Source organism: Populus alba, chromosome 6, assembly GCF_005239225.2.
Source record: "Populus alba chromosome 6, ASM523922v2, whole genome shotgun sequence".
Classification (NCBI taxonomy): domain Eukaryota; kingdom Viridiplantae; phylum Streptophyta; class Magnoliopsida; order Malpighiales; family Salicaceae; genus Populus; species Populus alba.
The window spans coordinates 3034648-3058519 of NC_133289.1; the positions used below are offsets into that span (position 1 = coordinate 3034648).

General features: G+C 33.1%; 3 protein-coding genes across 4 annotated transcripts; 1 reads left to right on the forward strand and 2 right to left on the reverse strand.

The window, feature by feature from the left end:
* The first annotated feature begins 774 nt into the window (after nucleotides 1–774).
* On the forward strand, nucleotides 775–3357 carry LOC118053091 (uncharacterized). 2 transcript variants are annotated; one of them, XM_035064244.2, is made up of 8 exons: nucleotides 775–934; nucleotides 1092–1408; nucleotides 1651–1743; nucleotides 1915–2059; nucleotides 2173–2283; nucleotides 2359–2441; nucleotides 2532–2589; nucleotides 3043–3357. In XM_035064244.2, the coding sequence occupies exons 2-8, from the start codon at nucleotides 1124–1126 to the stop codon at nucleotides 3120–3122; spliced, it is 855 nt and encodes a 284-aa protein (XP_034920135.1). In that variant the 5' UTR covers nucleotides 775–934; nucleotides 1092–1123; the 3' UTR covers nucleotides 3123–3357. The 2 variants fall into 2 exon arrangements, with proteins under 2 accessions (XP_034920135.1, XP_034920136.1); XM_035064245.2 differs by having other exon boundaries at nucleotides 812–971.
* A 697-nt stretch (nucleotides 3358–4054) lies between these two features.
* LOC118053114 (kinesin-like protein KIN-7O) lies at nucleotides 4055–15881 on the reverse strand. Its single transcript, XM_035064275.2, has 33 exons — nucleotides 15669–15881; nucleotides 15475–15564; nucleotides 15284–15402; nucleotides 13819–13932; nucleotides 13652–13733; nucleotides 13467–13534; nucleotides 13318–13392; nucleotides 13073–13218; nucleotides 12887–12989; nucleotides 12699–12779; nucleotides 12447–12515; nucleotides 12300–12359; nucleotides 12056–12217; nucleotides 11275–11331; nucleotides 10167–10409; nucleotides 10027–10092; nucleotides 9745–9930; nucleotides 9478–9582; nucleotides 9051–9119; nucleotides 7989–8111; nucleotides 7713–7826; nucleotides 7439–7525; nucleotides 7139–7342; nucleotides 6868–7056; nucleotides 6513–6719; nucleotides 6309–6398; nucleotides 6081–6209; nucleotides 5764–5861; nucleotides 5561–5639; nucleotides 5282–5446; nucleotides 5087–5155; nucleotides 4936–5007; nucleotides 4055–4630 (listed from the first exon to the last, which is right to left on the reverse strand). Exons 1-33 carry the CDS (start codon nucleotides 15790–15792, stop codon nucleotides 4391–4393), a joined length of 3885 nt encoding a protein of 1294 aa, XP_034920166.1. The 5' UTR covers nucleotides 15793–15881; the 3' UTR covers nucleotides 4055–4390.
* A 1747-nt stretch (nucleotides 15882–17628) lies between these two features.
* Nucleotides 17629–21663, reverse strand: LOC118053095 (uncharacterized). The gene is made up of 6 exons (XM_035064251.2): nucleotides 21223–21663; nucleotides 20569–20675; nucleotides 19428–19536; nucleotides 19176–19337; nucleotides 18460–18633; nucleotides 17629–17937 (listed from the first exon to the last, which is right to left on the reverse strand). The coding sequence occupies exons 1-6, from the start codon at nucleotides 21472–21474 to the stop codon at nucleotides 17908–17910; spliced, it is 834 nt and encodes a 277-aa protein (XP_034920142.1). The 5' UTR covers nucleotides 21475–21663; the 3' UTR covers nucleotides 17629–17907.
* Nucleotides 21664–23872: the final 2209 nt, after the last annotated feature.

A 23872-nucleotide genomic window follows, 5' to 3' on the forward strand; every position in this document is an offset into this window, starting at 1 on the left:
GGAGGAGGGGGTTGACTTGGTCAATCCCATGATCTAGTCATCATACTAAAAAAAAAATCAAGTGAGATTAAAAAAATCAAAACGATATTATTTTAATTTTTTTATATATATAATATTGAAATGATAATATTTTAGATTAATCTGAACTGAATTATATATTCCATGTCTTGAGATTTGAAACTGAGTCATAGGTTAGATTGAAAGTAAATATTATTTATTTTGTTAATGATTCCAAAAACAAAATATTATTATTCTCAAAATAAATGTCAATTTATTTAATTAATATGCAAATTGGTAACTATGGGTAAAATATATCTTTTTTTGTCAACATAAATTCATCAATCTTCCGTATCTTGTCCAATAATTTAAAATTTTCAATATCATTCCTATGGTTTTATAAAAGTTTCAATTTTACACTTCACTACTACATAAGTAAACATTTTATATTTCATATCTTTTTCTACTTTATTATTTAAATATTTTTCCTCTTAAATCCTTATATATTTTCTAATATCTCGAAAAATTAATTAAAGTGTTAAAAAAGAACCCTTCTGATGTTTAATGGTTAGGGGTGGAGGGGTAAAAATCGCAAAATTAAAACAATAGGGGTGGAAATGGAATATTAATGAACCTGTAAGACCAAAAATAAAGTTTACCCTTTAATTAGCTTTCACTCCATATTAGAGTTCTATGCGTGGAGTTTTGAAAGATGAAATTTATTCAGAGTCAAGCCCAAGGCTTAATAATATAGCCCAAGCCATTTTCAAGTAAAACTTTGTGAGCCTGAACATGGAAGCTAGCCCCACCAATAAACCCTAAGAATATCTACTCATCTGCTTCATCTACTACCTCTCCGCTCCTAAAACCTTTAACACGTCCTAACCACTCTCATCTCTCTGCCTCTTCTACTCTCACTGGGCAACTTTTTCTTTGGGTATGCAACTGACGTTCTCTTTTTAGATTATTTAAAGGTTTTCTTCTATACACAGATGGGTTTTTTCTTGTTTGAGAAAGTTCTAGCACTCTTTCTTTAATGAGAAAGTGGGTTGAATTTGCAAATTTGATCAGTCGTTTTTCCTTTTGTTTTTCAGTGTGAAGGATAAGGTTATTGTGAGTGAAGAAAATGGTGAGGCCTTATGGTAAAGGGCACAAGAAAAGGAAGAAAGAGGAGAGGTATGATAAAGAAGAAGAGGAAGTGGAAGATGAACAAGTTCAAGAAGAGAAAACTGATAGTGAGAATGAAATGATTGCTCGAGATGACGAAGAAAAAACAGAAGAGGAAAAAGAAATGCAACTGCCAGGGGTGGAGGAGGGCATTCCTATTGTCCCAAGTCATCAAACTGGCAAGAAACCTGGGGTTATATTCGTGCTCGAAAAGGCTTCTTTGGAAGTTGCAAAAGTTGGAAAGGTCTAAAGACTGTAACTTTTCATTTCAACTTTTGGTTTACAAGTAACGTATTAGAATCATTGTATGGCTTAGTGTGGGTTTTTTAGTAGTAATGTAGAGGTTTGGGGTAATGTTTTGAATGTGAGTCTAGGGCTGAGAGAGTGGATTTTTGAAGTCTTGGTTTTTGGGGGTTTTCATGAAGTGGGGTTTTATCACTTAGTTGGAATGTTTTCGTTTTCATCTGACTAGTTTTGTTTGTACAGAGTTACCAAATTTTGAATTCCGAGGAGCATGCCAATTTCCTGAGGAGGAATAAAAAAAATCCTGCTGATTACAGACCTGACATTATTTATCAGGTTAGTGCATTTTATTACTAGCTGTCAGATTCCGGAGTCACGGTGTTTGTTAGACCATTCCCAGGACTGTCTTTCTTGAGCAGGCATAACAGTTTCAAAGTTACTGAGAGCAGGGTTACCTTGTTTGAAATATTCTGGCCCTTGTATCAATGTTGTTGTTGATAATTTCAGGCTCTCCTATCCATCTTAGATAGCCCATTGAATAAGGCTGGGCGGTTGAGAGCTGTATATGTGAAAACAGATAAAGGTGTTCTTTTTGAAGTTAAGCCACATGTTCGTATTCCGAGGACTTACAAGCGTTTTGCCGGCATTATGTGTAAGTCCGGCTGATCGCCCCTGAGACTTCTGTATGATGTTGGAATATAGCCCATCTTGTTTTTGTCTGTGAATCTTTGTATTTGTTTTTTACCGCCTTGTTCTATGTTGCAGTGCAGCTGCTACAAAAACTGAGTATAACTGCTGTCGGTAATCGTGAGAAGCTTTTGCGTGTGATCAAGAATCCTGTAACCCAATACCTGCCATTAAACTCTCGTAAAATAGGTGAGCTTGGATTTTTATGGTTTTATGAGTCATGGACTGTTAACGGGGTGATAAAGTCACTTGCTTTCCTATCAGGCTTCTCCCATAGCTCAGAAAAATTGGTCCAAATGGAGAAGTATGTGGCTGGAGTTGGTGATGACACCGACCTTGTTTTCGTGGTAAGCTTAAGTAACTTCTGTTCTAAAAACATTCTTTGTTGAGAAACTTGTAACCTTTCTGATCTCTCTCTCTCAAAAAAAAAAAATCAGGTTGGTGCTATGTCCCATGGTAAAATTGAGTGTGATTATGTAGATGACTTCATATCAGGTAAGCTCGTCCTAGATCCATTTCTTTACAATCATCTTATGCAGAAACAATGCACGCAGTAAAATCAATAGTGATTAGATTTAGCTTCCGATAAAGAATCTAGATAGACCCCAAGTTCATGTATAATGTTTTTCTGAAGGCACTATCCATAAACACGTTTGTTTAGCTCAAAGCATTTGCCAGGAGGATTTGATCGGAACTTGACGCAAACCAATGCACAAGTTACGGAAAATACATTACACGTATTGATTGGGTATAAAATGCAACTGGTTACCTTTGTAATGATTTGTGGCATCCTTCAGAACACCTCTGAATATCTGTTAATGTATTGGCATTGTACTTGCTGTGAAGTTGAGGCTTCATCGTCCTGATGAATGTCCTGCTCCTGTCTGTATTTGACATCTTGGATTTTTGAAGCAGGAATCCTAATTACTTGTGTTGTCTCCCATTCAGTGTCTGAATATCCGCTGAGTGCTGCCTGGTGTATTGCAAGGGTATGCGAGGCTTTGTCGAAGAAGTGGCGTGTGCTGTAAACTCTCATGTCTCTGCATTTTGTCGATCATATTCTGATCTGGCAGCACAACCAGAATTGAAGTACATGTAAAGCCAAAAAGTAGCACAAAAACAATTTAAATGGCAATTTTTATTTCATTTTGATGACACAAATATGTTACACTTGTGCCTTGTTCACTAAAGAGCCCCTGCTCATACCGATTTATATTTGCTTATGTAACCATTTGGCTCAATAGTAAAGGTAGTGTTTGTTTAGGAGGTTGCGAATGTGTTTTACTTCAAATGCAGATGCAGCATTTTTGGTGACCACAAAAACACGGTTTACTGTTTATGGGTCCCATGGTAATTTGTGTTTGAAATACTGAGGGAAGGAAAGCAGCTTCTTGCGCAAATGAAGTTCACGCAAATACTAGAGGCATGTTTCATTGTTGTGGCCGGACTAAGTCCGGTTTAAAGTTCAAAATATATTAAACTGAGTCTGATCTAATAAAATAAGAAAATATTTTTTTAATTGTATTTTATTTAAAAAATTAGTGTTTAACCTTATTTAATAATATTATATAAATTAAAAGAAGATTGTTTGATGACATAATATTTATATAATTTAATCACAATCTCAATTTTATTCTTAATTATACTTTACATGATATTGTATACTTAGAAAACCAAGAAAATTATAGTTCTTATTAAATATATTTCATACGTGATGAAATTGTATATAGTTTAATGAAATAATAAAAAAAATTATTTATTTCATGATGTAATAGCAATAATTAAATTTATAATATTTAAATTAAAAATCATCAATATTAATATATATTTTTAAAAAATTATTTTATAATCTCAATTTCAAAAGTATTCATAACCAAACATATTAAACTACTTTTTATTCAACTTTAATTTAAACCACGGTTTTTAACCAAACATACATAAATATCAAATTAACCTCAATCAAAAATACTTTATATAAAACAATTTTTTACAAATTATAAATAAAAATTACCACAATACCAAACAAATAAATAAAAATGACTTTTTTAAATTTGAATACACGTGAGCCCTAGTTGGTTTCAATTTTCTATTTAAAAATTTGTGTCTATCTATTTCAACCCTAAAAGTTTAAAGATAACTTTTTTTAATGAAATTTAATATCTACTCGTGAATTTTCTACTCTATTTTCATTAGAGAAATAGCATGTTAATGTACATATTGACAATGGTAAGCTGCTGTGCTGTATCCTGGATAAATAATTAGCTAACATGTAAAAATTGGACCCAACTACTGTTGTTTAATGATCAGTTCTTTGCCCGGTTAAGGCAGCGATTTGCTTCTTGAGGTTGAGGATCTCAATTCCATAGGAAGCTAACTGGTTCTTCAGCTTCTTTGAAGCCACCTCGTAGTTTCTGTTCATGAATGCCAACTCATTTACTGCTTCCTTGTATCTAAAATGGAAGGCATCTGACTTTGCTTGTGTCCCTCGAAGCCTCATTCTAAATTTTGCCCTTTCCTTGTTGTTCATGGCTTCTTCCTGCTTGCATTTGAGCAACACATGATATGTTTCACTAGATCAAAAAGGATTCGCTTGAAGAAAATGACTAAACAACAAATCTCAATGTTTGAGGGACTTCCTCCTTCAAACTGATGTAATGTGATGCTACTAATGGATGGGGAACGCGTCTTTTTAGGTTCGAGAAAGAAAAGAAGATCGAGTTATATGTAATTAGCCCATGGTAGAGCAGCTTAAAGAGCATTTCTAACTCTTTGATTCTGGGATGAAACACACAAGTAATGCTAGATCTTGAATCGGATGAATACAATTGTGTAGATACTTACATTCTTCATTTTGGCCTCCATGCTAGAGATTCTCCCATTAAGTTCCTCAACTTGAACTTTAGACTCCAGTAACTGGAACAAATTCACGGTATCAGACCTTTCTGAGATAAATGGGGTGCCAAATCTACAAAAGAATTAATAACCAACCTACCATGTCATCACAATGCCTAATCCACTTGTCCCTTTCACTTGTTATACTGAGTAGTTTGTTTTGAAGATTCTGTCAAAAAAACCACGTGACCAAGTAAATCACTAAATTGAGAGAGAGAGAGAGAGAGAGAGAGTCTGCCCTTTTCCCTTTTTTCAAATGTAAATTCATTTTGCAAACAATGCATGTAGATCGAACCTGGAAGTCATTTTCTGGTTCTAATCTTGTATCCAACCCTCTAATTTGAGTAAATAGATCATCTCGCTCCTTGCTCAGAATAATCATTTCCTTCTCAAGTGCATTCACTTTCCCGCGAGCACAATCAAGTTCCATGGAGAGAGTGTCCAGATTTGATTTCAACGTCTGGAGCATAAGAGGAAAAAAGAAATTGATTGATTCTGCTTTCCAAATAGAGTAATAAGCTAATAATATGTTGTATAAAAAAACTTATCACATGAAAATGAACCTGTATCTCACCTCTTGAGATTGTTTGCTCTCAATATCAGCCCTTATCAGATGATTTTTCAGTTGATCAATCTCTAGAGACTTCTCTGCACTGGATCAGAAAAGAGTTCGACTTTGAGGAATAGCCAGTCGCCAGCAATAAGGTCACTAATGATGCAAAAAAAAATACAGAAAACATGCCTATCGAACATGTTTATTTAGAATATAATATATACCTTGATTTCTTCTCCCGCTCGGCATTTTCCTCAGAACATGCAAGTTTTTCTGTGAGGACCTTGCATTCTTCCCTACAGGACTCTAATTCGTTTCTGACCTATTGTAACACATCCATAATCAAACTAACAGACAAGTGGGTATAATAAAACAAAGCAATCATGTACGCTAAAAGAAATGGTGTTCATTCTCAAAATAAATTTGGACGAGACAAGCAAATTATGACATTACAGTATCCCCACCAGACCCTGAACACAGCACAGAATTTGAAATAGAATGGCGTATTGAAAAATTCTTTAAGTGGAAATTTGTCGCTTACCTCTGACATTGCTTTGGTCATTGCTGTAATCTCTGCACCTTTTTCTTCTATTACTTCAATGGAAGCTTTCTCCTTGGAAAACCATATTGCCTTTTCCTCCTCCATTTCCAAAAGGGAATCACTAAGTTGCTGCAAAATCAGACAAAATCCCATGACCAAAATTCTGTCAATGAAAACAAGAAAAATAGTAAATTAATTTCTAAGAGATTAGACAAAACATGAGCTTACCATTGCCAACTCTTCCTTTTGTTCTGCTAACAATCTTATAGAATTTTCCAATTTTCGCTGGTCCAAAGTGGATTCTTCCAACCTTAGTCTCTAGAGACAGAAAAACAAGATGCACAAAGTAGCACAAATACACAATAGTCTTTCAGCTTTAATGAAGAATTAAAGAAACTGGTGAACAGGGGAGATGTAAGAGGAAAAACTTACAAGGCGTGAAGCATCTTCCTGCAACACATTCACTTCAGCATTTGATATGTTAAGCTTTTCTGTCAGGGCCTCCAACTCTGAAGCCAAACTTTCATTTCTTGATATAGCCTCTTCCTTTTCCTTGTGTGCAGCAGTTACTTCCTCTTCCAAAGAAGCAATAGTTGCTTCCATTTCAAATGCAAGAACTTCCAAATTTCTGTAATCTTCCTAAACAATACAAAAATGACATGGGAAAAAAAGAAGATAAGATATGAAGTCATCCGCATGATTAATTCAAGCAAGGGTAATTGATAGCTAGATTACAGATGTTCGATGCAAGGTGTACGAAACAGATATTAATATTCAAGGTCACCACCTGCATTGTCTCTTCAAAAGAAGCCGCAAGACCCTTTGACTTTTTTGGATCAAACATCTTTGAACTCCTGTCAACCATTGAATCACGTCTTCTACCAGCCAGGGAGTCACGTTTGCTAATGTCACGCTCAAGAAGAGTCTTCTGACCATGCAATCGTTTTACCTCCCTTTCAGCAAATGTTTTTTGACCCTACAAACATGAAGTGATGAATTATAATCTAAATCATATGATTTAATTGGCATGGTAGGAAATTATGCATATAGTACAAAACCTCAAGTTTGGTTTTCTCTTGAACAGCATTCTTGAGCTTGGATTCAGTCTCTTTCAATTTCACTTTTGTTTTCTCAAGATCTTTTCTCAAATTTTCCTTTTCTTTTGCCAAGAAACAAGAAGATAAACATGATAATTCCTTTTGAAGATTTTGAATTTGAGAAAGAAATTCCTCCTTTTCAAAATTCTGATGTTCTGTAAGTGCCTGCAACAACCAAAGGAATAAGACAAGTACATCAAGCCATGCATGTTATGCATACGTGAGTTAAGTCAAATTAACCATTTAAACAAGCTTTCTTACTCTCAAAGACTCTTCATAATTTTGAGTATTGTGTCTCAGTTCTTGTATCTGTTTCTGAAGACCCATAGATTCTTTGTGTAAAAGGAGCTGCATTTGAAAATTTTAATTTATTTAGCAGATATAGCCAGAAAAGAACTAAAAGGAAATAGTAGATTTCATTTAGTAATTTCTGTTTTCTTATCTGTAACAAACAAATAGAACTGCGTTATCTCTTTATCACTACTGCGGTTCATTTAGCTATAGTCCCCTGCATTGAAGAGAGAAACAACCATACCTTTTCATTCTCCACTTCATCAACTTTTTGCTTCATGCAATGGTATAACTTCTCATGACTACTAATGATTAATCCTTGTTCATGAGAGCTCTGGCAGATCAAAGCCTTGAAATCCTGCATTGCAACGAATTACTTTATTCAAACCGTGCCCCCTAAAACATAGTCTAATATAGATTCAAAGAAAACAAAGAGCCTGCCACACATCCAGAAGGTATTCGCATAATGAACAGTCATAAAATAAAATAAGCAATCAGTTCATATTTCAAGATTACTCACACTTATTGCATTAGATATAGAAGAAAAACTCTGGAAAACGTCATCCAAAAGAGAGGAACAGCTTTCAACAACTTCTTTTGAGTTCTTAACTTCAGACATGATGTCTTCAATCTCCAATGAAACCTTTATCAGAGTTAAAATTCACCTCTAGTTAAGAGAATAGGAATAAGAACTCAAAAACATAAAGAACAAAAACATTGCGGACAAATACATATATTAAGTACAGAAAATATAAAGAACAAGGACTGACTAGGAATGCTCAAGAGATTAAGTCTGTGTTTTTTTCTTGAAAACTGGTTTCCAAGAAACCACTTTCTAAATTTTCTTGTGTTTGTTTATCATTAAGAAAGTTGGTCAACGAAAAACACTTTCCAGTCAAAGAAAAATTTGACTTGATTTTCAGGAAAGTATTTTTGAGCGGAAAATACTTTACAGAAGTTGTGAATATATTAGAAATATCATTATTTACTGATTATATCAAATTTGATCCTCAAACTTTTGATTGCTATATATATTTTGTTTTGAATATTTATTTTTTAATTTCATCCCTTAGAATATAATTTTTATATTAATTTTGGTCCTTATATTTATAATTATTATTTGCTTTTTCCTTATTATTTTTTAATTAAAATTTTTTTATTTATCAAATTTGGTCTTTATTTTTTTATTGTTACTTATTTTATATAAAATAATTTATGAAATGTTAATTATTATTATTTTAATTTTTTCATCTTTCAATTTTTTTTATTTTTTAGATTTGATCTCTATTATTTTTATTATTATTTATTTTATTTGAGATAATTAATGAAATTCTATTTTTTTTCAATTTCATTATCATTCAACTTTTTAATTTGTAATATTTGTTCCGTATTATTTTAATAAACTTGAAAAAAAAATAAAACACTAATAAGTTATTTTCCAGCTTATTTTCCATAACAAAACCAAACTGAAAAGTATTTTCCAACTTATTTTTCATTACATTGAAAAATAATTCACTTTTCAAAAAAAAAAATACTTTCCAGCAAACAAACTAGGCATAAAAGAAAAGTAAAAGTCACCTACATCAATAATGTTAAGTTGTTCATGAGCAATCCTCGTCTCCTCTCGTGCATTTTGAAGCTCTTCATGGAGCTAAGAGATCACAATAGAAAAGACAGAAGCATTACAAATTTTCCAACATAAAGTAAACGCAATAAATTTTACTATAAATGCATAGCTGAAATGAAGAACGAATACCAGTTACCTTTCATTAACCAATGAAAACCAAACGGAAGTTAAAAAATACCAACATTAAAATGCATATAATTTTGTACTTTTATTGATGAAGACCATGAATACCTCTTGGAAACCACAGCAAAGACATCACTAATATATCATCTTTTGGAAACATCTTGGTAGGTATTTATAGTATCATATTCAAGCAGTTCATAAATTTGCCCATAAGCACATCTTAGAAAACACAGAAAATTCATTGATGGCTCATACTTACCTCTTCAAACGTCTCCCTAGCACATATATTTTGCTCTGTTGCTAGCTCAACAACATTGTCTAGATTTTGCTGACTAGAGGACTTCTCCATTTCTAACATTTTAATCTAAACAACGAAAAAATAAGTTTAAATCACATGTAGTGGAAACAGAAGATGAAGAAATTCTAGGAACAATATGAACCAGAGAAAAAAACATAAAATTCAAAGATTTAAAAACAAAAGGTTATTAACAAACAAGAAATTGAGGAAGAAGGAAAAAAAACAAACCTTATCTTGAAGTTGTTTGATCACAATAATGGCCTCTGACTCCCTTAGACTTACGTTTTTGTCCAAATTATTGGTACTTGTATTGCCATCAGAAGTAAGATAATTACTACATTTCACACATTGAATCAAATTAGTCTCACCAAGCTGTCTTCTTAAACAATCAATCTGTATCTCACTCGTAGTTCTCTGCATGGTAAAAATATAAAAATTAAACAAATGGAGAAATGAGTGAATATCCACATCCATCTCCTAAAAACAGATGTGCTAAAGAAGAATAACAACCTGAGTTTCAAGTTTCTGAAGCAACTCCTCATATTCCACTTGTATTTCTGCCCATTCATGGTCCTCCTGACACCCAAACACATATTAGTGCATCAACAGATAAATGAGAGGGTATATAGATAAAAAGAAAGGGCACAAACCGCAGTTGAGCTTTTCTTCCTAGGTGGCGCCTTTCTCCTATTTGTCACATGCAATAAAGAACATGGATCAGGAAGGGTGCAGTCTTCTGATGCATTATTTTGGCAATCTTCACTTTGCATATTGACGTCATCCCCAACTTCAATCTCGCTGACCAATTCTTGAAAGGGTAAAAGTGGTCCCATATCACTTCTATCTTTCATTGGTTTTATAGCAGAGGCCCTTGGCTGGGTATTGGGATCCACCTAAAGCAAAGCAGAAGATTATAAGCTAGCAAATCAGCCTAAATCCAATTTATTGTGCAATATTCCATAGCTTTTCTCAACACATAGTTACGGTGCAAATTCCTGATTCCAGTACAAACTAGTTATCAATGTGCTTGATCATCTCAATAATTTCATAAGACAATATATGACAGAAATCCCAGTGAATCCCGGTCATAAATCAAGCGAAACTTCCTAACACACACACAAGTACCACTGCCCTATGCCATGGTTTTCTATTTGTGCAAATTGTGCTAAGATTTCAGATGATAATCCATTAATAAGGCAATACCTAAAATGTCAAACCATCAGACCAAGTCAATTCATGATAGAACAGTGTACAAACTACTATATATGGGCAAACTGCATCAAAAAACGTTTATTATATTCTATGATTATAGGATGCTCCTACTTTGGTTGTGCGAGAACTTCAAGCAATACTGCTGTCCACCTTTGTTTAACAATTGAATGCAAAGTTAAAGCTGGATTTCGAACTTTCATTACTTATGTATACTTACAGACACTCAATTACAGTTCAGTTTCTTTGAGTGAACATTGTCAAACTACGGAACCACACACACGCTGGCCACGTAGCCTTGTCCTCGTTTCTTGAGAGATGGCATCCCTTACACCCCCTGGGTGGTTGTGTCCAAGTGAAAACAGGATTATGTTACCTCTACTCAATGATTAAACATTGCAACAAATATCCATCACTGTTTACAATCAACTTCAACATGCATAGGTTCACTCTTGAATTTTGACCTCAAATATGATCTAGCAAAGAGTTTCCAGTTTCATGACTAACAGGAGATAAACTTAAGCATTTTAGTAACAGCAAACATAATACCTCTTGAAGAGTTTCCCGTGCAAGATTTCCAGGGCACCATGTGTCTCGTCTCTTCCCCTGCAGAATGTAACGAAACTCCGTAAGAACTACGTAAGGGGTTATTTTTTAACTCATTGTTGGTCTCTCATCAACAAAAAGTTTTGCAACCTTTTACAGCATCTGCACCACTAAAACAAAAATTGAACAAATAAATAAAGTAAATCAGACAATGATATCCAATCTAGGTCTCCATTCTCTAAGTCCTTTCTAAATGAGAAGCCCCTTCCTGTAAGCTAGTCTTCCCTCGAATCTTTCCACCATAGAATCGAGAAATGTAGCTGCCTTGTGACAGACAATCCACTCTAAGTGTGAATGCAGTAAAAAGACAACATCCCAAAAAATTGGCCAGCCGCCTAGCTATTCACTCCATGGACTACAAGCAATTCACTCTAACTCGAATTCACGCAAATACGAAGAAAATATCAATAAAAAATTAGAAATAAAAACATATTTTGAGGAATCTCAACTGCTCCAAATTAGCGCCACAAATATGATCAAACCCATTTATGTGACCTTGGGAGTTGAGATCCTATCTGAAAATAAAAAGGTGCACTAAACTCCATTACCAATGCAATTGACGAATTATTCTTAGTCTAGAAGAAAGTAACTAATCATCAACTTGTACTCCCCAAACTAATACCTACCACCAATAATATCCACCATCCTACATTTTTTGCACAGAAATTATAGGAAGGCGCATCAAACATATGTTTTTGATGAATTATAAGGAAGTCATACAAACCCTCTTATGTTGATCACGACTCTCATCCCGATTAGAGAACAACACCATTGAACTCAAGTTTTTAATTCTCTTAGCTTGCTCTTGCAAAACCTTCTCACGTTCAACCTGAGCTCTCTTTTCCTCCTCCAATTCCAAAGCTATGCGCTCCCTCTCCAGTTCAGACTGCAAAAAATATTTTCAACATCTAAACACAAATCATTCCATGCATATGAAAAAATTAATATCAAAAGCAAGATGATTGAACCTGTAATAATGTGTTTCGAAGATTGAGAATCTCCTTTCCTAGGTGTTCGGATTGAGAACCCTGGATTGAAATCAATAATAGTTAAAAGGTGAGCAACTTTCGAAAGTATGAAAAAATAACTGCACCTATCATGTTAAGGGGGCTAACCCGTAATTTTTCCCGAAGCTCCTCAATCTCTTTCTTTTGACGCTTTAACAAGGCAGCATCTGTCAAAATCTAGCATGAAGAAAACATTGGTTACTCCTCCAAAAGAAAAGAAAAGAAATGACATCCAGAGACGATATGCTGGCATCAAAACATAAGCTCAAATTATGAAACACTTTAAAAGAGTTTTTGAACTTAGAAAGCATAAAAATAAGTACAATACAGTTTAGTTAGTGCAAGAAAGCAAAAAAATACCTCATTCACATGTGCACAATTCGTGACACGCAACGCTCTGCTTGCAAACAGTAGACTACTCTTTGTCTCGTCTGCATGAATCTACTATCAACAAACGTGATTAGCAGCATAAAAAACAGATGAAATCATAACACTTGAGCTTTTAACAATGTTAACCAAGATAAATTTGAATGGCTACAGAATGTTACCTGTGCAAGAGTTATGTTGCATATTATAGCTGTATTTGCATTTCCACCCAAAGCGGGCTGCAAAATGCGTGTGAGTTTGCTATCTCTATATGGAACATGACCCCTAGATCAAATTGAATAATAAAAACAGTTAAAGTGCATGAAGTCATTAAAAAATAAAGATAGTCACACAAATATAGAAAATACCCTTGGCTTTCTGCACCCTCACTCAATTTCTTAATGACAGTGCCAAGTGTCATTAAGCTTTTATTTATGTGTGAACCCTCTTTGAGCCGAACACCTTCTGCTCCAGTTTTTGCCGCCCGTTCAGAACCAGCAAGGTCCACCAAATTCTAGAAAAAAAAACATCCATACTAATTACCATAACGACAACAGAAAGAAGCATAACCATCATAAAGATAAAAGGAAACACAATACACTGAATCACATACCAAAACCGATACACGTACAGCATCACATGAGTTGCTACTGTCCTCATCCCCAGTCCTATCTCTACTCTCAATAATCTGTTCAATAATGAATATAAGGAAAATGATCGTATAAAACAAACAAAATCAGTGGGAGGAGAATTTGATCTTACCATACGGAAAATAGTGTGGGACCTACTACTATACAAGTTCATGTTTGTCTCTCCAATGTGCCTGTGAGCTAAAATTCGATGAAGAAAAGACAGAAACCAATTAATCATCAAAAAGCCAACGTAATAAAATGGTGGTTTCTAACAAAAATCCAAAAATATTAACTTTACGTCTAAAAATAACTTACATTCTCCAAACTGCATAAGGTCGAGAACTTGTTGGGGAGAGGCAACTATTTCTTCACGCAATCCAGCTACATATATTCCTCTCTACGTACACAAAACAAAAACAAATAGCTAGCAACAATCTTGGCAATATAGCACATAATCTCCAAGAAACAGAAATTTTGAGTACCTCTGTACTTTCATGAATTTGCAACTTTCGATGTTCGGGAGCCAATAAGTCATTAATATCTTCATTATATATCTCCATATAAGACATTCTCAACAGAAACTCCCGGTCCACATCCTAATTTACAAATTAAAGTCTCATCAAGTAAGAGTAAAAAAAATTCCTTGCAAAATTAAATATACATATCCAAACTTTTACTAAATTGTTAAAGCTATTTCAACAAATTATAATTATTATCGAGGATGCCAAGGTCTCACTCTCTTGTGTTTCACGAATGACCTTTCCGTGTCCTTGTGATTTCAACTCCATCAATACAATGCACAATCTTTTGCAGAGATTAAAAGGGTCGTCTAGTTTGGCATTGTTATGAGTCAAAGTAAAACTTAATTTTGGAGGGACATGTGGCATCGATTGAATGGTTGTGGGTAATAAAGATGATGTAACATGTGGCATTTGGTAAGATTATGTAGCTGCTACAACAAAATTGGTAACCTTGTATAAATAACTAGCTCGTTTATCATTTTAATCATCGAAGGAAATGTAAAGCAGAATCGTTTCTTTGTCTTCCTTTGTAAATTACAACTTCTCTTCTTCCCTATAAACACTTAATTCTTGTTTATGTAAATTTTTACCATAAAAAAGGACCATAATCGCAGAAATCAAGAAACTGGAGGACTCGGTCCAGAATTTTAGAAAAGTAAATTCAGAATAGTCCTTGGTGTTACCACCCAAAATAACCAGTTCTTTGAGAATAGAGTAAATGGATTGAATATTTAGGAGAAAAGTTAGTACTTGTTTGTAAGGGACTAATTTTGGGGTCTTACGGAATTCACAATCTTTTGTAGACGCTGTTAATCATTTGGGGGTAAATGGTGACGGTTATGTGGTATTTCACAAAATCATTATTATTGGATTTATGGAGTTAGAGTGCAAAAACAGTTTGGAGTACCAAATGATTCCACAATATTTTCAAGAAATTTGGGAAATAGTCTTGAGTTTTACCTAATCAAGCAGTTAATATGGGAACGGTAGCAAGCTATAAATCTTTTGTCAATGGTGTTAATAGAGTGAATCAAATGGAAACTTTTAATCAAGATGGAAGTTAGAACATTTATGGAATTAGCAATAGTTTGTTGTCAAACTGCATGTCAAACTATTACTTTTGTTAATGGAAGTCAGAACATTTATGGAGTTAGAATAGAGAACCTTGTATACGTAGCTAGCTCGTTTATCATTTTAATCATCAAAGGCAATACAAAACAGAATTCTTTCTTTCTCTTCCTCTCCTCTCCATAAACACTTAAATTCTTCTCTATAAACTCCTAAAACATGTCCAGAAAGGAAAGGCTCACTGCCATCTAAAAGCTAATTAAAAATTTCAACATTAAACAAAACAATAAAATAAACCCAGAAAATTGTGTAAATCTCAATTAACATGCAACTAAAATTAGATTCAAATTAAAATTACCTGTTGTATTATATGAAACAAATCATGCACAGCAAGAGGAATCACGCCAGGCTCATTAGATGTCCCTCTCATTGTATGCGTCTTTCCACTGTTAGTTTGTCCATAAGCAAATACAGTCCCTAAAAACCATAATTACACTCTTGAGTTAATCCAATTCACTAATTAAAATCTTAATTACTTTCAAAATTTACCGTTGAATCCACGAACGGCAGCAGTGACGATTTCTTTAGTTTTGGATCTATAAACCTCCTCAGTCTTACACGCTTCACCAAAAACACGATCTAAGCAGCAAAAAAAATTTAAAAATTAGCAAACCGGAGGTAAAACCTAAAAAAAATTTATTTAAAAAAAAATTCAAAAAAGTGGAATGTGAACTTGACAGCACCGAATTCGAATTTATTGGAGTAATTAGGGATGAAAATGGAGCTTCCGGAGATTCTCCATGGAGTAGATTTTGCGTCTTCTGCTGATAATGGTCTTGCTCTGACGGCGACGTGGATTCTCTCCATTTTCGATTTTTGGAGAGAGGGAGGGAGTCAATAGTTGATGTTTGAAAATTTGAAAAGCCCTATTTTTGGTGTGCCTGGGTTTTTTTCCCGCCTACGAGAGAGTCGTTTTTCATTGTTTGTGTCTTTATTAGATTGGTTTAGTCGGGCCTGGTTATGGAAATGGGCTTTCTGATAGCTTACTTGATTTTATTTTACTGACTTTTTTTTTTAACTCTCTCTTGAAAACTATCAAGTTTATTTTTTATCAGGCGAGCTTGGTTGAATTTGGTTTAAATAAAAAAAATATCCAATCAAATTCATTATTTTTAAAGAATTTTCAATTTTGAACTAAACTGAATCAAATTGAACTGATTGATTTTATTTTTATTTTATTTTATTTTTAATTTGTAAAATTGAATTAATTCATAACTCATATAATTAGGGCTTTTTTAGGTTTTTTTTAAGGTTTTGAGTTGGAAGAGAATGTAATTGAAATTGTGTTTTCTATAAAAATAAAAAAAAAATACTTAAAATATATATATATATATATATATTCCTATTGTTTTGATTTTTGATAAAAGGATGTCAAAGGTAATTTTTCAAAAATAAAAAAATATTATTTTCATGCATTTTCAAGCGAAAAACATTTTGAATCATAACTGTTATCACATTTCCAAATATTCCATCAATGTGTTTGGGTCTTTAGCTTATATTGGACAATTATTTAATTGGTCAAAAAATAAAAATTGGAACTTTAATCTATAATGCAACTTTAATTATTTAATGGGGTAAAAATAAAAATTAAGAAATGCTCATTTAAATTAATATGAAATATGTGATTGGTATTATGGTGTAATGTGTGTTTTTAAAAGTATTTTTTGTTTAAAAATATATTAAAATATTTTTTTAGATTTTTTTTTATATAAACACATTAAAATTATAAAAAAATAAAAATAAATAAAATCACAAAAATAGCAATGACAGCTCTGAAATCTTGTTTATTTTTGTGATTCAAAAGTGTTTTTTGAAAAAATCAAAGATATATATTATTTATTTTCTTTTGAGTTTTTTTTTATTTTCTAATTATTTTAATATATTAATATTAAAATAAATTTTAAAAACTAAAAAAATATTATCTCAATAAAATTTCAAATAAAATTTATTTTATAAAATAGTCGTTAAATAGTACCAAACACGTTATCCGTCAAATTAACCCAGCTCCTGCGAGTGTTGTCTGAACCTTCTGAACTTGAACCAATAGCCTTTGCATGCACTGCTAAAATGTGCCAAGTAGAAGTTTTGCACCTTTTTACATGTCCAAGTTTTGCAAATAATACAATTTCCTTTGGTTACGGGGGCTTCAGGATACAAATAATTAAATATTTTTACTTATTTTATCATAATAATTTATCTTGTCAGTCAATAAATTAACTAATTATCTCATAATTATACTAGTTACTAATATAATTGTGCAATTATAATTCAAAAGGTATATTGTTATCTTCAAAAAGGAAATAGATTCACTCAATGCATTGTTAAAAATAACAATTAATCTTTGTTATAATCTAGCCAATTCCTTCACAACTATAACAAATACTAACAATCAGGTAATTATGAACTATATTTACCTATATTGAATTGTAAATATTTCAGAAGGACCACAGCAAGCAGGTCTGCTGCAAAACAACCCGTGAATTACTGTGCTGATCCTTTCCAGGGATATCGAGTTCTGGGCTTCAATTGTAAGATTTGTCAGTATGGTTTTTCTCTTTTCTCTAGATTGATGAACTAAAGAAAAAAATTAGCAGAGAACCCTACGTTCCATGCAAACGGACCACTAAAAAGTACGAACAACCGTCAAGAACATACCATGTATTGTCTGCATACCATCAAAAAGAAAAGAAACAGGTTGTCTGCATAAGAAAACTTGCAATATAGAAGCGAGATTTACAAGAGATGACCGATTACTTGACAAGGAAACGGCTGTATTCTCATCTTACATTAGTTACTACCCTCACTTGTCCTTCTACAGGCCACAGCAGAAGAGAACACTATGCACAAACTCTTCTTAAAAGTCTAGGTAAACCTTTTACATATAGAGAGCCTCTTAAAGATTGTTACACAAGAAAAAATCTCTCAAACGGGCACTCCTATCCTCTGCGCAACCTGCATAAGCGAAATCAAAGCGATCATTCTTACTTCTGGCAAGGGTAATTACAAACAATGATGATCATGACGGTGATAATTGTAATGTCTACAAGTCATGGTATTTAGTGTGTAATGACTGTCTCGTGCAAAAAACCATGGCAAACTGCAACCTGGATCCTATTTACAGCAAACCGAACCCATAACAGCTGGCTGACATGCTAACTACAGCCAGAAAATAGTCACCTCTAGAAACGAACATATACTTTGCATGTCAGGTCACAATCCCCATAAAGATGTTGACATGTTATGTCAAATTTTAGCAAAAGCAATTTGAGAATAAACAGGCTGGTTTCCAATTTCAATGCAGATACAACAATCCTAGCTGCAGTTTGTGAACACATCTCCATGCAAGTTTACAAGAGCTTTAGTGATCAAATACAGTCATGAGATTTGAAACATTAAGGATTCCAAGAAATATTAATGTGATCTCTTCCCCACCCTCAGTTTTCACCTAGTTCTATATTGATTATTGAAGCCTACCTCCTCAAAGGAGTGGACGTCACTTCCCCAAAGCCAAGCATCACAGCCTGCATCCCTTGCACCCCATATATCATTCCTACGATCATCGCCTACATGCACAACATCTTCTGGTTTTACTTCCAACAACTCACAAGCTTTTAGAAATATTGTTGGATTTGGCTTCTCCGCTGCAACCTGATTAGAGAAAGAGAGCAGAATGATTGCCAATACCAAGGAACTTTATCCTTTTTTAATTTATTTTTGTCATATGAAAAGATTCTTAATATCATAAGAATATCACCAAATGCTATGCACTTCATGCATATGATCAATTCTGAATGCAACAAAAATGAAACAAAACTCAGTCATTTAAAGTTTGGACGTTAAATTTATCTTCCAACAAATCAAATTCTCTTTACTTTAGTTTGGATAGTAATATGGAAAAAACCTTATGCAGACTACAGACCTTTCAATTCTTTGAAAATAACTACGAGACAAGAAAGCAATTCTACAAATTTGGAGCAGCTTTAGTTTCTCTGTTTCCGAGTTTCTTAAGAACAAGAGTAATGACTACTGTAGACCAACCTGTACAGATCTATTAGTATTTGATATACAGATGAAAAATTAAAGCCCGTACACCATTTCATGTAATTTTTTTTTCTCATTTTAGATATATTTCAAAGAGAGAGGAAATGAGAATAATTCAATGCATGTCTCTGTGTATGTGATTTTCTTACTTCAGCTGAAACTGCCACGGCATCAAACCAGTGATCACAGTTTAAAGCCCGCAAGAGAGGTCTAAGACGAGTGTCAAAGTTTGACACAACAGCCAATTTTACACCCGCTTTTCTGATGGCCTCAAACACTTTCTCAGCATCCGGATCACAGAGGTGCCAGGCCTGAAAAAAACAGCAGATGAAAGTTGTAGCCAGAATAACAAATGAATTACAAAGGTAAGAATTTTTCTATGCTCAAACAATCTACCGTACCTTTTTAGTGGTATAGTAGCTATAAAGCTCTTCAAAGTACCGAGCATCTGAGCAGCCAGTGGAAGAACTGACTATAAACTGCCAGAAGGGTCTCCCATCATTTACATATCTGCGATAAAATATTAAAAAATAAATATCAAGCTGATGACCACAAGAAAAACAAATTCTTGCCAAACATGGCATACAAGTGCAAGATAATTTTTGACAGACATATAATCCATGCGTGACCATTGGCCTTTTTCATGTAGACAATATGTCTTTGCACATTGTACCTAGGAAGATTAGGATTAGAAGCCAAATTGTCATTAGTGGACCCTCAGAAGAAGAAAAAACTGATAATATCAGAATAATGACAGGAAATTCAACAACTTTTACAAAGTAGCATGCTTGGAATGTGTGGGAATCTAGGAGATACAATATACAACCATGCTATATGTAAAGAACATTAAAATGGAACTGATTCTTTTCCATGTGCTAATATTTCTATTCATGCTTTTAGTTTGCTTCCTGGAATCGCTGAGATTCCCTGGAGCACATTCTTAGAAATCATTCCAGCATCCATTTAAGGATTTTAAATTGTTTAACAGTCCAATCTGTCCATATCGCATCAAATACTCTTTTGAAACATGCCCTGCACATTGAAAAAGTGAAAACAGGCCCATGCCTAATATGATACCATTACCAACCATAAATCTAAGCAAATTTGCAAAAGATCTTAGCACAATTACCATGGTTTGTCTACTAGAATCATCTGTGGGGACATTAGAAGCAGTTGCAGCTGCAGTTTCAAGAACTTGCATGTAATAATTCTAGATTTCTTACACATGATGAATCTGGTATCATGTATCTGTCAAGCAGAAAGAAGTTTACTAAAGAAGCCAACTTGCTGGCAGCGTTATTTAACTCATTCCTAAGAAAAGGGATGAAGACACAGTACGAGCCATTATAGCAATACAACCTAACAAAACGACTTAATAATTTCTTTGCTACCACTATTATTGCTACTCCAACAGTCCGGAAAGGCAATAGATGCAAGAATAGTAATCTTTTAAGAAAATCCACAAGTTCTAGTACATGGATTCCAGCGAGGAAATCATAAACTAATTCCATCTAAATGCGAAAAGTAAAAAAGGGAGCAGACCTGAGACGAGATCGGCCCCAAGGCTGCCCATAAGCCCATCGGTATCTGTTTAATATCTCATCCTCAGAGTACTCCACTCCATACTTCTCTCCAATCTGTCTATATATCTACAACAACAAAACAACAATTTATCACTCCATTCATATCAAAATTAGTTTACAAATATACAAGAGAACCAAAAAAAAGAAAATGTTAAATACCACCCGGAATAATTTATCCAGACATGTAAACAAACTATACAAAGCGAAAGGCATAAATTATTCACCGTGCATATTTATACAGGGAAGAGTTACATACAGAATCCATGAATGAAACAAACTCAGACTCCCCTAATCTACACACAGATCTTTCAGCTCTAATATAACGAGAGATGGGAGCTTTTGATTTAAGCTAGAAGCTGATTTCACTGATAACACAAGCTCTCGAAACACCACCCAAAATCTTCCTGAGAAATGTTGAGAATGACTTAACTAATCAACTACAAAATTCAGAGCCCGGCATATTAACAAAATCACTAGCAAAAAACAAAATTTAACACAAACATCACCACTTGGAAACCTCATAACACAATCCACACAACCAAAACACCCTAAGCCCGGAAATCAAAACACGCAAAATCACAGTTTAGAGACACACACACACACACGTTAGTACCTGAGCCATGGGCTGTGAGGGAACAACAAGAGTACCAACAGCATCAACAAGCAAAGCTCTATGTGAAATATCACCGTATAGAGACTTCCTATAATCCTCATAATCCTTCACCGCTGTAGATGCAGATGTTGAATACTTGGCCAACCCATTAAAAGAAGAACCGGATCCCATTACCTTCAAAGGTTTGTTGTTAACATTATTAATGAAGAATCTTGAAAGAACCCTTGTTAGTTTTGTTCCTGCTGTTGCCATTTCTGTCTTAGTTTTGTTAGTACTGTGATCTTTGTAGCTACATTTATGGTGGCTTTGGTTCTTCGTGCTTTTGGGTTCTCAAGTGGCAAGAGCAGGCTTTTAGAAAGCAGAAACCGGGTACCTGAAAGAAAAAGAGTGTCGGATAATTTGGGAGATTGTGATAGTGGGCTTGTAGGGACTAGTATATTACGGTTTTGCCATTTTATGGATATTGGATAGTAACATAGTGAATATCAATAAGCTGGCTTAAGGTATATATAAGCTGGTACACAAAATAAAATATCAAGGAATAAAGTGATTTTGAGTGCTAAACTTGAATGTTTGATTTTTAATTTATTCAAAAATATTTCCTATTTTTATATATAATAAAGTGTCTAAGTGGATATATGTTGATTGCATAAATATTCTATAAAAAACAACATAATTTATTGCACCTGGTTTGTTCACCAGCTTTGATCTCTAAGATATATAAAAAAAAAAATTACATGTGTGTGGGTGTTTTTAAATTTATTTAAATTTAAAAATATTATTTTCTTTTTTGCAAATAGAATATGTACGGAAAAACTCATTTATTTACTTGTTAAGGTAACAATTCATTAATGACATCATTTTTAAATATTATATTAGAGGTTGATGTTCATGTCAACCCTGGATAAACATATTAATATTAAATTAAAATGCATCTTATTTTGTGGAATAAAATAAAAAAACCATATAAGTTGATATAATATTTTATTTTGTGTATTGACTTATCTTTTTGAATTTTAGCGATCATTTATAAAATTTATTTGTTTTTATATTTTAAAAGTATTTTTTAAAAGATATATTTTAAATTAATATTTTTTATATTTTTATATTATTTTAATATGCTAATATCATAATTATTTTTTAAAAAATATTATTTTTAATTTATATATTTAAACAACACCGCATAGCAGATAAGATAAGATAAAAGGAAGGTTCCTGCTTTTTCTCCTTCATGATGAGAAGAGAAAAATCAAGGTAGTATGGATTTTTGCCATCTTAATTTCTCTTTTTGAAAAGTATTTTTAACATTCACCCATCTATGAAACATGTGCGAGGATGCAAGCACTGGATCATATGGTCCCTAAATCAAAATTGAGATGATAATTAAAAATTATCACATCAACGGATGAAATATATTACCAAATTAATAATATTCATGAATCAATCATTGAACTCAAAATCTAAATTAAAAAAATATTATCATTCGTGATAATTTGATACAAAGTAATTTCTAAAATATTTTTTAATTAAAAAATTCATTTTTTTTATATTTCTTGATAGTTTTAACATGTATATTTTTAATATATTTTTGATTAAAAGAAATTAAGAAATCACTATATACGTCATTATATTACCAAGCTGGGAAGCAAGCCCTACAGAAGCCATGATGTGGCATGCAATGATGGTAGTTAAACACCACGTCACCAAATTCTAGCATTGCCCATCTTCAACACAAAGTGGGGCCACAAGTGGGCCCCCTTTTCCCATGTCATCACTCATATTCTTACCATCACAGTGGGCCCACTTTTGTTATCCTTCGGCTCCAGGTGACAAAATGATCGATGCAAGCGACATGACAAGTCTAGTGATCTTTAGCAATTCATTTATGATCGATGTTTACATATTTGTTTAAAATATTTTTCAACTCAACCCTACAAGTCAAGATAAATATATATTTGTTAATATTTAACAAATGTTTATATATTTGTTTAAAAAAATTGAATATATAGGTGGAAATACAGATGAAATTATTGGAGCAAAAGGCGACAGGGGATTTACAAAATATAGGAAATTCTCAAAAAGAAAAGTACAAGAACCCTTTCTTGTAAATTTCGTTGTAATTTTTCAAACACGTCATGGAACTGTTAACGTTGACATAACGTTGGTCTTGTCGCTATGGACGTGCCTCACAGGGTAGTGGAAGTGTACTGAGTTATTCTCATTAAATGAAAAATGTTTTACATTATTCATTAAATAACTGGTCATCTGCTTGACTTTAAGGAGAGATGAGGAAAAACAATCCATCAATATATCGATTAATAAATAAATTATCTGTCAAAACTCACCCAAAAAACTGATTTAACTTATCACGCATAAAAATAATTCAAGGATTGAAAAAAGTTTGCTAAGAAAAAGGTAAAAAGGAAATGAAGATAAATTTCATTGTATATCAAGACTGAGGAATAAAAAAGTAATTTGTATTGTTGTTTTTTATTTAAAAATATATTAAAATAATTTTATTTTTTATATTAACCTATTAAAACAATTTAAAAATATTAAAAAATTAATTTTAAAAAAACCGGCCGCAAAAACAAACAATTTGTTATTAAAGTCGAGGTTGCAGCGGCGGTCTCGACTCCATTAAAAATAT